General features: G+C 42.0%; 1 protein-coding gene across 1 annotated transcript in view; it reads left to right on the forward strand.

Moving 5' to 3' along the window:
- Positions 1–13433: 13433 nt before the first annotated feature.
- The window catches only part of capn5b (calpain 5b), a gene marked incomplete at both ends in the record, with an annotated part of 31834 nt that continues 28202 nt past the window's right edge, over positions 13434–17065 (forward strand). The window contains one exon of the mRNA XM_083986364.1: positions 13434–13598. Within this exon, the coding sequence (XP_083842490.1) occupies positions 13434–13598 (165 nt within the window). The remainder of the gene's footprint in view (positions 13599–17065) is intronic.

The following is a 17065-nucleotide window of genomic DNA, read 5'->3' on the forward strand; positions in this document are numbered from 1 at the left end:
TTTATATATTTCGGACACGCCAAAATTTATTAAACATTTTTTTTAATTAATCCTTTTGATGAAAAAGTTGTAGCTATAACCTTTAAAGTAACGTAACGTTCATATTTATATATTGTAGGCTATTATATCGATGACGGCTATTTTAAATATCTTTGCAAATAATTAATTTGCATGAATCTACCGACAGACAGTAGCCTGCTACATTTCTAAACATTTTGTTTTATTTTGTCATCTGGAGGACGGCGCTTCCGGCCCCCTCCCCCTCCTGCCTCGTGCTCCGCGGCAGCTTGACGCCGCTGAGGTGAGGAGGAGAGGAGGAGAGAGGAGGAGGAGAGAGAGAGGGAGAGAGGAGCACCGCCACTCAGCGGACCTGGGAGAGCGAGAGCCGGACCGGCCGGACCCCCGGAGGAGGACCCGAGAGGGAACCACGTTGCCACGGTAGAGGCCTCAGTTCAGGTAACGGAGCCGTGAAACCGGTTCATTCTGCTTCTCCCGGTCGGCAGGTGTTGTGTGTGTGTGTGTGTGTGTGTGTGTGTGTGTGTGTGTGTGTGTGTGTGTGTGTGTGTGTGTGTGTGTGTGTGTGTGTGTGTGTGTGTGTGTGTGTGTGTGTGTGTGTGTCTTTGAGCGGCTGCCGGAGATGGAGAGGCGGCGGTCGGTCCGCGAGCCGCCTCTAAACGGCCCGTTTAATCTCCGGAGATCCGGGATCCTCTTAGTTAGTTACCGGAGCAGTTTGACTGATGTGGCCTCTGTGACCGGGGGCGGTGGGGCCGATAGCGGTTAGCTGAGGGGTGAGGATGGAGGGTGAGGAGGAAAGGGGGATGATGTTTATTTATCGAAACACCGTATTGTACCGGGGAGACAGGGGGCTGCACGTCTTTACTTTGCGCATAAATAGCGGCATATATCGGGTGTCAGAGCCGCTGTTCCTGCCTCTCTGTCCGTTTGTGGACCGAGCCCCTTCCCCAGTTTGAATACAATGGACATTAATTGGATATAGGTAAAGGGGTTTTTCAAAATGTAATATAGTTTCTATAATAAAAAAAATAAAGATAAGGATGTCATAATAGCATACCATTAGAGGAGCCTTCAGGAGTAGCCACATCTTAAAGCTTATAGTTTCATAACCAAACAAGAAAATATCGCCCTGACTGGAAAAATCAGTTATCAATAATGACTCCCCCCTCGGGAAGCTGAAGGTTTTAAGTTTTGGTGCCTGCGACTTTACTACAGTATGGATTTTGGTGCCTGTGGAAGCTGTGGAGTCTGTTCTCCACTGCATGAGGAGTCATAAATTAATAATTTCACAAGTGTATTGTTCTGCAGAGCACAGGGAGGGGGAATAAATGCACGGTAATGGGTCCATGCCCATGTGGAAGCCCCAGTTTAGGCTGCTCGCCAGGCATTAAGGTTCCTAAAAGTGGAGTCATGAGACTTAGACGGGGATTCCCCAGTGTCTAAAATCACTCTATTATGTCAGTGAATGTTTGAAAATGGTTGTTTTACCAACACATTTACACCAATACAATGGAGAATGACATTTAGTCTAATTTTAAACACATTTTAAAATAACTTTAATAAAACATCCCATCTGGATTGAAAAAAATAAATATATAGCTCATTAGATACGACTGAGTGTCTGAGTATGGGGGCATTTACATACAAAATTGCTCAGGTGGTTAGATTCCTAAAAGTAATGTTGTGTCTAAACCTAATTAATCACACATACACACTCTGTTTTTTAATTTGAAATTATTTCATAATAATGTTAAAACTAAACGCTTGCATGGTAACTTTATGTCTTGAGTGAGATTTTAGAGCAAAGATAATAATTTTTTTTAACTTGGTACTTGAACCATATTCTGTGAGAATGTTTGTTGTTTGTGTATGGGAGGTCGGGGTCTCTATTGGCATCAGGGATTAAAGCGACCTAATGAAGCCGAGTCGACTCCTCAGCAGAGGGAAGTGACTTTGAGTGCGAGTGTTGTGTGTCATGGCCGAGCCTACAGGAGCTGGCAGCAGGAAGAGATACTGCAGAGAGGAGATCACGATGCTGGGAGGATGGGAAGCTGGGATAGCCCTCCTCCCTGATGCAGGAAGGGGGGGTGGAGGATGAAGGATGGTCTGGCGCACCCCTCCCTCCCTACCTCTCTCTCTCTCACTCTCTCTTGCTGGTATACTGGTGCATTACTGCTCCCCGTTCTGAGTGTAATCAGTCTGTCAGCAGAAGCAGACTTAATCAGTTGCCCCCCCCCCCCATGCCAGCAGCTCCCCCAACACCCGAACACACTCCTCCCTGATCTCTGACCAGAGCGCTGCCAGGATCTGTTGCTACCTGCCGTGCACATTAACACTGTGATACAGGGATTTGTGGACATTTACAATCACGATTTGCCTTGTTTTCCTTGACAACAAAGCACTTTTATGTTGTTGTTAGGGGCTCAGAGCGTAGGTGTGGTTTCTTTTGTTGCTTATCTTTGGTGTCATCATGATTAGAGCCCATATTCAAACATTTTGTCCATTAATATTTGCTTCAATCTTTACTATTGCAGAGTTGTGGTATCAGATTGATAGTGTCAAGAAAGGAAGTTGATTAAGTCATGGGAATGACCAGCTTTTCCGGTCATATAATGTGTTTCGATATTCACCGAAGTCACGAATGTAGACAAACACGTTTGCAAGCTACCACACCCGTTAGTTTTCACCATGCTAGTGGAAGAAGCAAGCAGACCCCAGGATTTAATAACTGCTCGAACCTCCTTTGGCAGTAATAACCTGACACAAGCTGCAGATCAGAGCTGCACAGTGTTCAGGAGGAAGTTTGGATCATTACTTCCCTCAGAGCCGCTTTAGCTTCAGACATATTCTTTGGATGTCTGTGAATGTTTCTCTGCTGGGTTAAGGTCCTGGCCTACTGGGTGGATTTTTTTTTTAGGATTTTGGTGCTCAGAGGCCAGGGCCGTTGTCCAGTGGTGCCTGGAGGTTTAGCAGCAGGTTGGATGTCCATCCTGACTTTGTCCTGTAAGAGACCGTGATAAGATTGGGAATTCATTTTCCCTCCTAATTGTATCGTGGCCCAGAAGCAGTTGGCAGTGTTGGACCTTCCAAACATTCATTGTGTTTGTTTGAGGCTCCTTCCATCACCACAGAATCATCTGTACACAGGTGATTAGTCCAGTTTTTAATATCCTGAATGCAGATTTATCTAATTGTGGAACAACAGTTTTGTCCTCAAGGAGACACCATCTTCTTGATCTTGGCAAAGCCATGCATTAATAATCAACCTTTAAAATCTTATTCGTTCATCCATAACAGAGAGACTTTGATTGTCGTTTGGCTACATAAAAGTTTTTTTTTTGTAAAAGGTTTGACACTAATGCACACGTGAAATAGAAATGTGATGATAAAAACCATTAAAATAGATTTTATAAACAGTAAAGAAACAAAAACAAACCACTTTTTTTGGCTGTTGTTGGTGTGAAGAAGATTACAAAGCTTCCAGGCCGACTCCGTCACGCTTACTGTACATCAGTATTGAATTTGTCACCCTAGAGAAACTCGGTCGCCTAGAGTCAGTAGCAACAACATGGCTGCATCAGACCCAGAATAAAACTGTTAAAGTAACAGTCTCTCTCTGTAAAAGCCAGACAGAGAGTGGAGAAAACAAAGTGTGAACCTCAACACCATCATCTTGGTGATGCTGATGCCTCTATAAGTCGATGAAATTGGCCGCTGAGGGTGAAAGTCTGGTCTGGTTCAGTGCTGCAGCTCAGGAGCTGTCCATGGTGCTGGTCACACTGCCCCGCTGGAAATGAGATCAGGCGCTGTCCATGGTCCTGGAGTTAATCTGTATTCTTCATTTTCTTTCTTCTTCATCCTCACTGTCTGATTCTTGTGTTTTATCCTTCTTCTTCTTCATCTAAACCCGAAGCTGAGACACCATTAACACCTCCTGCCATAATTTCAAGATGGATGCAGAATCATTACCAGTCTGACACTAGGAAATTAAAAGTTAGTCAGCCAGTGGAAGGAACTGTAACGGCCAATGATTGGCCCACATTTCTCTGGGAATTAGGTTTGAAAAAAGTGGTGTTGTTTTTGAGACATTTGCATGTTTACACCAGATATTAATTTTTACAGACAGCAGCATTTCATTATGGGTTGTTTATGTTGCAAGCCCATCGAGTGTTTTTGTGTCAGTTTCCGTGTCCAATATTGAAATTAACCAGAGCCATGAATTACTGTATACGTTAACACTGAAACTGTCCGCAGTGTCCTGGTGAACGGAAATCAATCGTCTTCTATGAGAGACGGCGTCTTTCAGCAGTGAACAGCGGCAAAACTGTCCACATCGCGTTTTGGGCGGTGAAAGCATTGAAGTCTGCTGAACTTTGTGGAAATAGGCTATGATGCAGAGCAGCGGCATGGCAAGCAATCAGAGTTACGTCCTTTAAATAAAAGAGTTTTGCTGCGCTTCCAAAGCATCCAAGAATTTTTGAACCGTGCCAGAGAGAGGGCAGCAAGAGTAAAATTAGAACGCCCCCAATGGTTTTGGTGTGAAGGTACAGTTACTGCTGCTGCTGACCTCAAAAAGAGAAATGATCACACTCATGAAAGTTGTGTGGTTCTGTATATCACTATGTTTCCCTTGTGTATTTACATCGTCCCAAATCTTTACAAATTCTATAGTGCGTAACTTCTATTGCCCCCTAGAGGATTTCTGCGTTATTACAACGATACGGCCGGCACCTACAGTATGGCCCGGTGTAACCCGCCCCTCCCCTCCCCACCGCTACCCCTGTAGCCCTCCATGGTACCGGTAATGCACATCACACACAGTAACACTCGCGACTCACCGCACACTGCTCGTCACAGTACGCGGACTCCCGCAGCAAGTTACACACAGCAACATGGGCTACACACCTTGTAACTTACTGCTCGTTAGGCTAACAATGTGGCGAACACCAGGCTGCTAACAATTACATTCATAGCCGTGTTGCCTCTAGCAGCAGCGGAGCGCTCTCCTCCCTCCTCCCTTCTCGTTGCCAGGTAAAACCGAGTAAATCGCGTCGTTTCGGTCGTTTCCTGTGAGCCAGCGCGGGAATGTCGCCGTTCTACACCAAATACAAAAAGAACAAATACTGAAAAATACAGCGAGGCGTTGGAGGAGCCGAACGGCTTAATCAGCGTTGTATGCACTATAGCTTTAAATCTAGGGAAATTATACATCTCAGTCAAGTGATATTGATTTTCATCATGCTGTGATGGTTAAGACAACAACTCCCATGATCTCATCTCATGCTCTTGCACAACAGGTTAAATTACATACTGTGCATTTAAAACATTAACTTATTTCTAGAATTCATATTTTTGTCAACAACCATGACCAAGGACACTCACAACAGCTTTACTTGTACTTTATAGCATCATTCAGTTCACTTTTTGGTTTTTACCCTCTTCTCTGTTCCTGTTATGCAGCAGTGTTTTCATCAGGTAGGGTTAGATCAATCAGTGCAAGTTTTGGGTTAAATGTGAAATGCCTGCAGTAGTCACATCTGTTTGGCTGGGCCCTTTTGTTTCTGCTCGCTCCTCTGAGTATTGATCATGGATTGAATGAGAAAGTATTTCCACATAGGTGCTTCTGTGCATTGCAGCTCCACAAACCTTTAGCAATGTCACATTTCCCATCGGGCCCCCTCTTGATTACAGACGGGTTGAGTCTAGTTTTTAAGGTGTATGTGTGTACACTTGCAGTAATAGTTTCACACTATCACTGTATGAATTTTAAGTGTGTTTGTTAGCCCTGCATTACTTGGTCACTGTAGCATCATTAAAACTCTGTGGGACTGTGGCACCTTTGCTCACTGCCATGTGGCACCAGTTGAATAAGATGAATGTTGACATGTGCTGACCAGCACTTACTCCTGCTCCGCGAGGCTGCCATGGTAGAATGAGGCGAGGGCAATTTGCAGTCTGGACCAATGCTGGTGTGTTGCCCAGCCGCAGCAGAGATGGTGGACAGGTCTGGGACTGGGATTGGTTTGTTACGACTTCCTTTTCGCCTCAGCAGAAAATTCTCTGTTCCAGTGGTCACTGACCTTTTTTAGCCAAAGATCCTTGAGCTCACCCTGAGTGAAAGGCAAAATCTACCTGTTGTACCCTTCAGATAAAACAACTCAAATTTCTTTATTTGGACTAAGTGTATTTGAATTACTTATGTCTAGTTTTGAAATGAATGCACTGTACCTATAATTTGAAAGCCACAGCCTCTTGTTAAATTAGATTAGATTAAATTCTATTCCAACAAAAATAAGGCATTGGCCTGTTTTGCATTTTTATGAGGAAACTAATTTGTTCATATTATATATTGCAATATTTTGTGTGGCAATATTGGAGTGATACATGAATGCCAAGTATCGATCTTTTATTATGTAAATTGCAAATACGAGTTGAAATTCTTGGCACAAAGTCTGTAAGATCTACCCGTAGATTGTGGTCGACAAGTTGGCAACAAGACCAGGAAGTATTATGAATTATTTGTCGTCTTAGATCAACACCTTGTAGCTGCACCGTATCCGATGATTTACACGCGCTGCTAGAAACACTGCATTAGACACTGTATTATTATGTTCACAGTGTTCCCTTCTATTGGACCGGGGCACTTTGTTTCCCTCTGCTCACTCCTCTAAGTATTGATTATTGATTGAATGGCTTCTCCCTCCAGCATCTCCCCTCTCTCCACTGCAGGACCCGTCACTTCTGAATCATGACTCTGTTGTTTTGGTGTGGCCCGTATCATCTGTCACTCTTGAATTCTTTACCTGTCATTTTGTTCCTCCTCCTCCTCTGCCCATATCTCCACAGTAACAGCTTTTTTTCTCCTGTTGTACCGTGGTTGTTCATTCAGACTTCTTCTTTTTCCTCTTCTCTTTTTTACCTACAGTAATCTGTTGCTGTGCCGACATCCACACGTCCACAGCCATCTCGTGTCCTCTTCTGTCTTCATTGTCCATTATCTCAGTGAAGCCACTGTTGAAATTGGCCACATTTTTTGCCACATTATGACAGAATCTTCCCTGTCTACGGTGGTTTTGTTGCAGTCCCTTTCTTCCTGCAGCGTAGGCAGTTTTTATTGAGTTTCCACTTTCTTCCATTAAATATTCCCCCGTCTGTTTTGTTTCCCCACTTGTAGAAGAGCTGAAGTCTTATACTGTATCACCTCCGATCACGTCTCCCCTGAACATCTGTCTGCACTAGTCCAGCAGCATTTTTCACACAGCAAAACATCTGCTCCTTTCACGCAGACCATCAGACCTCTAATTTTGTAGGCTAAAACCCTATTTGTTGATATAGCAGTTTTAAGACTAATTATGAATATGGACACTGTGTTAATTGTGGAGGAAAGTCATCTAAATTACAAAATACATAATTCAGAACATATTTATAGCATGAACTATATTTGGTGCCATTGATAGAAATGCTGCACATTTTGTACGACGTGTGGACAATTAAAAGATAATTAGTTCTAGATTAAGTAATCAGTGCAGAACAGCAGTGTTGATCTGTAATGAATAGAAAGAGTAAAAGTCTCTCCCAAGGGACAGAAATGGAACATGTGTTATCCATCTGAAGGGATATTATTCAGTCATTTTAGACCTCTGTCGATCATCAGGAAATATTTCTCTGCCACAAATAGAAAGTCACAGCAGAGAGGAGTCAGTCACAGTGACTACATCAGAGTATCAATCACAATCAATCATAATATCATCTGAACCTTCATGATTCTAATCTTTGTGGCCTCCGTGTTGTGATGATGCAGAAGAAAGCTTTTAGTTGAGAAGATTTTAATCTATTTGTTGATTTTTTTTTTTTTAAAGGAATGGTTTTAAGTAAAATTTCTGATTCCGGTAACTCCAACTTGTTCTGTTTTTTTTTTTAAATTGTTGTCAAATGAATGCTGCTTCATTTGTTACATTTTTCGGCTTCCTCTACTACCCCTTTCTCTTTTTCCTCTTCTGGTTGGAGATCGCCACAAGCTACAACTCTGAGTTGACCATGCAGTTTAAAGGTACATAGTGTAGGAATTACTCCCATCTAGCGTTGCGGTTGTATAGACGGGTTTCTTGTGTACAAACAATACTAGGTGCGTGCACAACCAGGGGGCAAAAGACTGCTTTGGAGTGAACTGATATCAATGTAGATGCGGTATTGTTTGTAGGGCTGCAGCCGATATTCGAGTACTCGCTCGGCTTGGGCGGTATCCGAGTGCCATTTCACTACTCGGATATTTGCAGTTATCTCATAGAGAAGCCCAGTGTGTACACAAACAACAATTTGCCTGCATATAAGTCTGTATGTGCAAAACCTTTTAATTTTTTAAAATTTATATATTTTTAGTTTTATGACACCAGTGCTGCACAGACTCTCGCCGCCTTTAGGAGCTTCGGGACCCCAATCCGCCCTTTCAATGGCCTGGAGCCATAATCTTCTTCTTTTTTTGGCAAACGGATGAGATCCCCTCGGTTTATTATACAATTTCCATCCATCCTTTTGCCGGTTTGTGCAGTTAACAGCACAACAACTCCTTGTCCTTTTCGTTTTCTGCTTGACTCCGCTTGTAAACAATGAGAAATTTCCCGCTTTCTGCCCCCTGGCTGCGCGCGGACATCTGCGATGACGTTGCACAGACCCCGTCTATGTTGCAAACAACTCAATCGTATTTTTCATGCTGCATTCATGTGAAATTGGGCAGACGGCGACGGACGACAGCCGCTGCACGTAACGGCATAAACAAGTCTGCATGTAATTAAGTGGTCTGTCAGCACAAGGCAAAACAATACACGTGACAATATGTTGTCATGGCGATGTCGTATTGTTTACCTGACCCATGTTTTACCAGATTTCTCTCGACTTCTGTGACTAAAATGACATCTGGTTTGTTACAGACGGCCGTCTGCCCGACTGCACCTGAATGCAGCATCAGTGTAACGCTCCATTCCTCCTCACTGCACCGTGGTGACTTTTCACAGACGCCACCTTGACCTGAGCCACCACCGAGCTTGCCCGCTGTATATATGAATGATAACGGCAAATTCAGAGCTTACCGGAACACTTCAGTTTGTTGATGGGGTGATTACTGATTAATGAAAAACATACTTTTGAACGAAATAATCGATTTTCGTGAATAGATAACAGGAGAAGTTACACAATGTCCCTTCAATAAACACCTTTATTACATATCATTTAAACAAAAACTGAACCATATAACCTTCTTAAAGAAGATTTTACCTCATATCACACTTTATCCGCTGTAGCTAGACATACCTAATAAATTGGCATTTGAGTGTAGTGGAGCATTTAAGTAACAGGGCTGAAAGTGGCTGACATGACGCCACACGAAGGCTAATGTCGCTCTGTATCTGCTGGATGTGTAACTAGGCAACCATTTGCTAATTAGTTTACATTCATCAACTAATCGACAGATGTGGTTTACAGCTTGTTCAACTGGACAGCTGAAGACACAGTGTTGGCCATGATACAGTAATACACTGTGTTTCTGACTGTTGAGGGTAACATTAACCCTGTGGCTTTAATTCAGAGCCGTGCTTGTTGTTGTTGTTGTTGTTGTGGCCTCCAGCCCAGCAGCTCCTCAGGATTTGCTCTCTGCAGGTGATGCTGTTGGCTGTCCGCTGAGGCCAGATGACAGCATGGTTTTCCCCAACACGGTCACGAGCCAAGACACCAGGCCATCTGTCAGATTTAGCTTCCAACTGCGAGTTCCTCATTCCCCAGGAATCCAGAGTCAGCGTGCTCGCTCATTCCTCCAAGTGAAATCTACTGGATATTTTCTTTGGCGTTCAGGTGTTCTTTGTGACCTGCACTCATGGAGGCTCCTCTTATTAATCAATCTCATCAATATTTTATCATAGAGATTAACTGTAGGCAAGTCAAGGCAAGGCAATTTTATTTGTACAGCCCATTTTTACAAACAGTTTGTCTCAAAGGGCTTTACACAGCATCATAACAACATCCTCTGCCCTTAGACCCTCACATCGACTGAGGAAAAACTCCAGGAAAATCCTTTTAACAGGGAAAATTGGAGAAACCTCAGGGTGAGCAACAGAGGAGGGATCCCTCACCCAGGAGGGCGTGGGTGTCCGTGTATAATTTTTCTTTCTTTTTTTCGTTGAATGATATGTCTCCTCCTACTTCTTTTTTTTCTTCTTTATCAATTGCTTCTTTGTCTGCCTTTTACTTCTCCTCCTACTCATCTTCTCCTCCTCCCTCTTCTGCTCTGCGTCTCCTCCTACCTCTCATCCTACTTCCACTACTAATACTCTTTCTTCTCCTCCGTCTTGTACTCTAAGCGTTAATCATCTACAGAAAAACATACACACAAATACACAGCAAACAGAAATATAAGTCTTCAACTTAAACACAAACAGAGAAAGAACAAAAGAGAAAGAGCAGCTTTGCAGACACAACCCCCTTAATCCAGATGTAGAATGAAATCAAATAAAATCAAACACTTCATCTTCATCAGGTTTTCGTCAGCATAATCATGTTGCTGTGAGGTTTCCATCTTGGGAGACCTCAGTCCTCCTTGTCTGTTTATGTTCATATATTTCACAAGAGCAACATGGCCCCAAAACCTTCTCAAACGATATACTAGATAGATAGACTTGTCCACAGGATTCAACAGAAACACTGGGCCTAATGCTTTCTGAACGGTGCAGTCGTCAGATTTCACACCTCCGTTTTCTGTCGGCTTGGTTTTCCCCAGGTGTACGATGGCATTGAGCACTGCTGGAAGGTGAACAGGTCACAACTCGGCCCAATTAAAAATAACTTTATTTGATACTGCTGTTCGCTGGTAATTAAGTGACTTAAGATGGATTTGGTTTTCTGACTTTGCTGTTCTACAGTATACACACAGGATGATTAGACAGCCACCATTCATTTCTGTTGTATGTTGTTTCATCATTTGGTCAATGCGAACTCTCTACTTCTTCACTACATGAGATTATTCTGAGATTCTGTAAAATAGCAGATTATAATGAAGTCAACTGAAGACAAGACCAGTCTGACAAATATCTATTGCTTAGTTTTAATCCAATGGGTACTTCTACTCCTTCTCCTCCTCAGTCTTCATGTTGTTATTGGTTTTAACTAATGATCACCAGAGATCTGAAATTTAAACTACTGGCTCATACCTGACTTGAAATCTTTAGGAAACATGCAGACAGTTTGGGGAATGGGGTGATGAAAAAGTATAAAGTCTCGGGAGTTTAAACTTTGAGATGCTCGTTGATGGCTCGGTTAGAATGAAACAGCCATCAAATTAAGCTTGAGGATGGCCGGTTGATATTGATCTACATGCAGATGTGGATTTATCAGGCATTGACCTCTACCATACTTTAATGTTTATAAAGGTGGCCTTTGTGCTCCTCCATCCTCATCTCCCCTCCTCAGAATTATTTCATAATACCTTCATATTCTAAGATTTTTACACTTTGGTACCTGTTCGACCTGTGGCAGTAATGTGATTCCTCTACACGGTGAGGTGCACATCCGGTCTCGCGTTGATTAAGATAAATCCTATTAAAGCTCCTTAGACAGGTTAGTTTGGCAAGAAAACACACATTATGAATTCAGCCACTGAGGCAACGTATCAAATTACCAGATGGAAACATCTGTGGATTTAAATACCTGAAAAAGTTAAGAACTTCTTATTGATGCAGAACTCCATTTTTCCGATGTGACAGATTTCACATAAAATACAGTTTTCTTTCTGCACTCTTTACTTATTGCAGTGATCTTATGTTTCAAAGTCCATTTAACAGCAGCCAAATTAGCCAAGCGACTTAATACCCAAATATAGGTCCTGCCTGTGACAGATGAGAGTTATTGTCCACAGCTCCTCTGACTCACGTGTTGTGGTTATGCACTGATCTGCATAATTTCTAGGGCTCAGTCTTCGAATCGGTGAGCCAAGCTTACGACACACAGACCGAGCCAAATCCTTTCACAGGTGTGTTTTTAGTGTAAAATTAGAGAATTGCCGTTGTATCAATATTTACAGTGTAACCTGACTGTTAGCCTGTCATCTTATCCCAATTAATCAGAAAAATCCAAAAGGAAGTCTTGAAAAATACGGTAATTGTAGGAAAATAAGAAAAACTCTGTCTATTTGTCTGTTGGTTACTGGGATAAAAGTGACTAATACACAGTACAGGTCTTTAAAGTCCTGTCAATGACTTGTATAGATTATTTTGTTTTTATGTGTGCATGGAACATGAATGTGTGTTTTTTTTTTTATTATATCTGTTGATATACTGTATACAGAAGTTTTTTTTACTTTTGAGATGTGCTTGGCAACACTTTTTGACTTGACTTGACACTTCATTTGTGTAATTCCTTTCATACAAGAAAACAATCTCCATGCTCCATGAGAAAAGACAAAAAAACACTGGAACATGTTAAAAGCAAAGCTGTAAAATTAATAACATTTATGTTAGATAGTAGAAGATAGTAACCAGACACAAACTCACCTTTATTCAGACAGTAACGAACACAACCATGCTTGGACTATATGAGGCGTTCAGTGACCCAAGGAGACTTTCTGTCTGTCTGTGATAAATCTCCTGTCAATATTAAGACCGACAGAAGCATTGATCATGAAATGAAATGACACCGACAGAAAAGGACGAATGTGGATTGATGACCATAGAAAGTTCATGCATGAATAATAATTTTTTTAGCTGATAAACATGGCTGTCCACACACAGAGGTTCTTGTGAAATCAAAAGACTTGTTGATTATGCTGCTCACAGTGTGATTACACACAACAACCACAAAAACATCACCTCAGACAAACACACAAGTTCATTTATGAGCCACTGCCTTGTGTTGGTTGCATCTTTTCCTACTCTGCCCTGAACGAAAGCAGCTTTAAACTGTGTTTCATTAAACTGAATTTCATTAAATAAAGGGTTTACCGTCGATCCAAGGTTTCAACATTGATTATTCCTTCAGTATCTCCATCTTAGGCTCACCGGCACCAAGCTGACCAACGTGCACGTGGCTCTATCAATGCATAGCGGTGATAATTAGGCCCCGGAGGATATCTCTGAATTGACAGATTGATCGTTTTGACCCAGTGAATCCAGGTTGTGCTCAAGGCGGTGAGCGCACATCGACTTTCTATTTCCACCGAGAGCTTTCACTGTTAAGGTGTTAAAGTCTGCTGGATGCTGCCGTCAGTCAGCTGTGTGTGTGAGTGGAAGAGCAGAGGTGAAGGAAGGGAAATTGGTTTTAAAAGAAGCTACTTTTGGGAGATAAACTAGTTTTGTGATACTATATGATATGTATCTCTGCATGTGGAGGGAATTCATTGTAACCTACCTTTATCCTGGTGTTTACTTTAGGGCTGCAGTATGTTCACTTCAGTGAAGGCCTTTGAGGGGCAGCAGTACTCCACCCTGAAGAGGCAGTGCTTGCAGAGTGGCCTGCTCTTTGAGGACCCCCGCTTCCCCGCCACCGACGACTCACTCTTCTACCAGGGCAACAGGATCGGGCGCGTGGTCTGGAAGAGGCCTCGGGTGAGTTGGTCTGCGTAGTAGAAGAGTTTCAGCTGATAAGAACAAATAGATATTGGACGATGGTGATGATTATCCACCCCGAAAGTTTCAAAATAATTCAGCGTGGAGGTCATTTAGTGATGATATGGCCTTTTGTTTGTGGGCAAGAAACCAAAAGGTTTCTAAGTATCAGCGCTGTGATGGATTTCCAAGTGTCTGGGACGAAATGGCAGAAGTGTGTATTTCAATCAGTCTTTTCATGTTGTCTGTACGTTTGTCCCATTTCAAACATCCTCAGGTTTGTCACGGACATTCACTATTGAGGATGAGCTGATAAGATATTGTTGGCAAAAGGTCAAAGGTCTCTGCATGAATGACCTGATGTGACCTGAAAATAGCCTGAGTGGTGATTCTAGTTCAATTACTAGTTTATAATCACATCATTAATAGCATGTGTTTCAGTTTCAGTCTGATTCCAATTCATAAGCTCCATATCTGATACATAAATTACGTTAAGTTCGGACCTGGTGTTGATATTTGATCAGACTGAATTTTATTATTACAGTAGTTGCATGAATATGAAATGCATGACGTGAATAGAACACCAGGCCGATGTGTAGTTTTTGGGCACATTAACTCCACAACTATAAGGATGGACATCGCCCTAGCATGCTTTACAGATGTTCAAACTGTTGAAATACACAAGCTGTTCTTCCTTCAGTGTTTAATATTTTTTGTAAGTTGCACAACGTTTGCAGCTGCTTTACCACCACCCTTACCACCACCCTTTGGTTGTCTTGTACTCTGACTGATAAGTGTGGGAGTTAAGACAATAAAACTATGGCCTGTTTATCGTTTGGGGATGTGTTTGTTAGCTGATGGATACTTTTTAGCTAGAGGGTCGTCATTATTTAGTGTTAGCTGTTGTAAAATTACTGTTCCTTTCATGACATAGTCAGCAGTTGGCAAACAGTTTGAGGTGTGTTACTTACACCCTCAGACTGAGATCAGATTAACCATCAGATTAACAGAAACACCTGTGAGACCATGTTTGAACGAGAGTGAGTGACGAGTGTCACTAACAGGGCCGTTAACGGCATAGACAACCTCAGCACCTGTTCAGTCAGTGGTGTCAGTTAGCCGTCACGCAGAACTATGTCATTTTATACAACTGGGCATGAATATTGAGTAGTTATTGCTCCTTTAAAACATTCACACCATGAATGTGCCAGAGGTCCCTGCAGGATAAGAGTTTGATGATCTACATTATAACTAATCATTTATAATTTACCAAATAACATTATGTCAGTGCTCATTAATGCTATACTCCACTCTCCAGTCTCCTCGTACAGGCCGGTGCTGTGTGTCTGTTTCACATGATGTCAGAAACAAGGCCTCAGGATTTAGAGAGCTGACTCCCCTGCCGCTGTTATCCCCCCCCCACACACACGTACACACACAGCAGGCTGTGGTTCTGGATGGAGTAACCTCCTTCTGCCTGTGTGCCGCTGCAGCGACAGCCAACGTGCATTGCCATGGAAACTGGGTCACACAGATTATATGTTCTGGCCTGCGCCGATGTCAGTCATGCAGACTGAAAACTGGGAGAAGTCGAGAGGAGAAAAGGCAGGAGGAGCGGCCTTTTCATTTCACTACAACACGATTTGTGTCTTCATCGACAGCATTTTATGTCAAGAGGTTAGAGATGGTGAACAGGCATGTTTGAGCTCAGCATTTTCAGACTTACAGTATATTTAGCTTTTTATTTGGTGTTGCTGACTTGGACTGTAATGCTAAAAGTGAATTACAGTATGTTGTAGAAGCTGTTGTGTGAAGCGCTGTTCTATCTGTCTATCTGCAGTATCTTGGTAACATAATGAGTGAGCAGATAAAGATCATGTTTTAGGTTTGATGAATATAAGATTAAAACCTTGGAGGTTTTGTTATTGCTATGAAACACAAACGCTCAAACCATGAGAAAACAATAAAAACAATAAGTTTCAGTAATAACGGTAAAAAATTGAAAAAAGTATTAAACTATTTAATCAATTAATTGATAAGGAAGACGATTCTGACGATTTCAAAGAATAGATGACGTAACTGTAAAATTTAGGGCTGTTGAAGTTAATTAATGCAACACTACTATTTCTGATGCACAATTAACACACATTTAAAAAAAAAAATGTTTTTAAAATAAATGTAAAAGTAGAAGCAACACCAGCAGAGACAGATATTGGTAAGCAAACAGCTGTTAATGCTGACATTAGCTATGTAGCAGTAGAAAAACAAACAAATAGATTTGGGAGCTGTTTGGCGTGTGTGTGTGTGGTCAATACATAACCAAGCATTTTAAGCATCTACTTTACAAAGACACACCGATGAATTTTGCAGTGTCTGGTGTGAACCGGCCTTTAATTACAAACGCTGAATGGAGAAGAGTCAAACTAATTAGATTTCACCAGCACCTCTGTTTCAGCTTACTAATACAAATTCTGTAGTTTCTCTCTTCTTCTTAACGATCACTGAAAGCTCGTTGGTAATGCAGAGACTGTGTGCTAATGAAGTCTGAGGATTCTCAGTCACTCACACACACACAGTTAATTCGTATCTAAGTGCTTCGAACTCCATACACACCTCAATATGGTCACATATTTTATGAAGCATATGGCATCATGTTCCCCACAGAAATTGCTTATACGTAAATCAGTCATTGAGGCTTTCATATTCTTGTGTTGGATTGTAAACATGGTGTTAGTGAAAACGTAAGTGATTTGAAATCACGAATCTCTGCAGATTTGACAACTGGGCCTCTGGGCTGCAATTAAACACGTGACGCTTCAGTTCGTACTTGTCAGAGCTGTCAGGATGACGGTGATGGTCCTGGCAACCCAGAGAAAGACTTCAGTGATGTACAGTAGTGATTTATGGGATTCTTCATATTTAGAGCTGCAGCATTCAGTGGAAGAAGGTAGCAGGTGTGTGCTGTGGTGCGATGATTAGAGCTACGTGTTGGACATGTTGGAGTGGTGCAGATTTCCATAAACACTCCAATGCAGATACATTTTCCTATGCAGCTTCAGAGGGAAACTCTGGAAGATGCTCTTTTTTAAAAGCCTGTCAGCAGCAGTCTGATATGTAGCAGTGAGAGGACACTTAAAAAACAAAACACAACGGTAAATCATCTGAATGGATTCCAGCTCCCTGAGGGACTTCGCATCTCATCTGGAACGGCTTCTGAAATCTTCAGGCTCCTCCAGTAAAAACATGAGAAGTGTTTTCTAACGGGCAACATGACACTTGTTCTCACCTTCATTCATCTCATTTGAATTAATTTAATTTACTTGACTTTTTATCTGTATAGTACCAATTTATAATATGCAAGACATTACTTTTTTATAGAGAGAAGCCAACAGGTCCCACAAAGAGCAGCACTCACCTTCTACAGCAGCATATATAATAGTGTATAGTGATAATTGTTAATTATACCC

Source organism: Trachurus trachurus (genome assembly GCF_905171665.1).
Source record: "Trachurus trachurus genome assembly, chromosome: 14".
NCBI classification, from domain to species: Eukaryota; Metazoa; Chordata; class Actinopteri; order Carangiformes; family Carangidae; genus Trachurus; species Trachurus trachurus.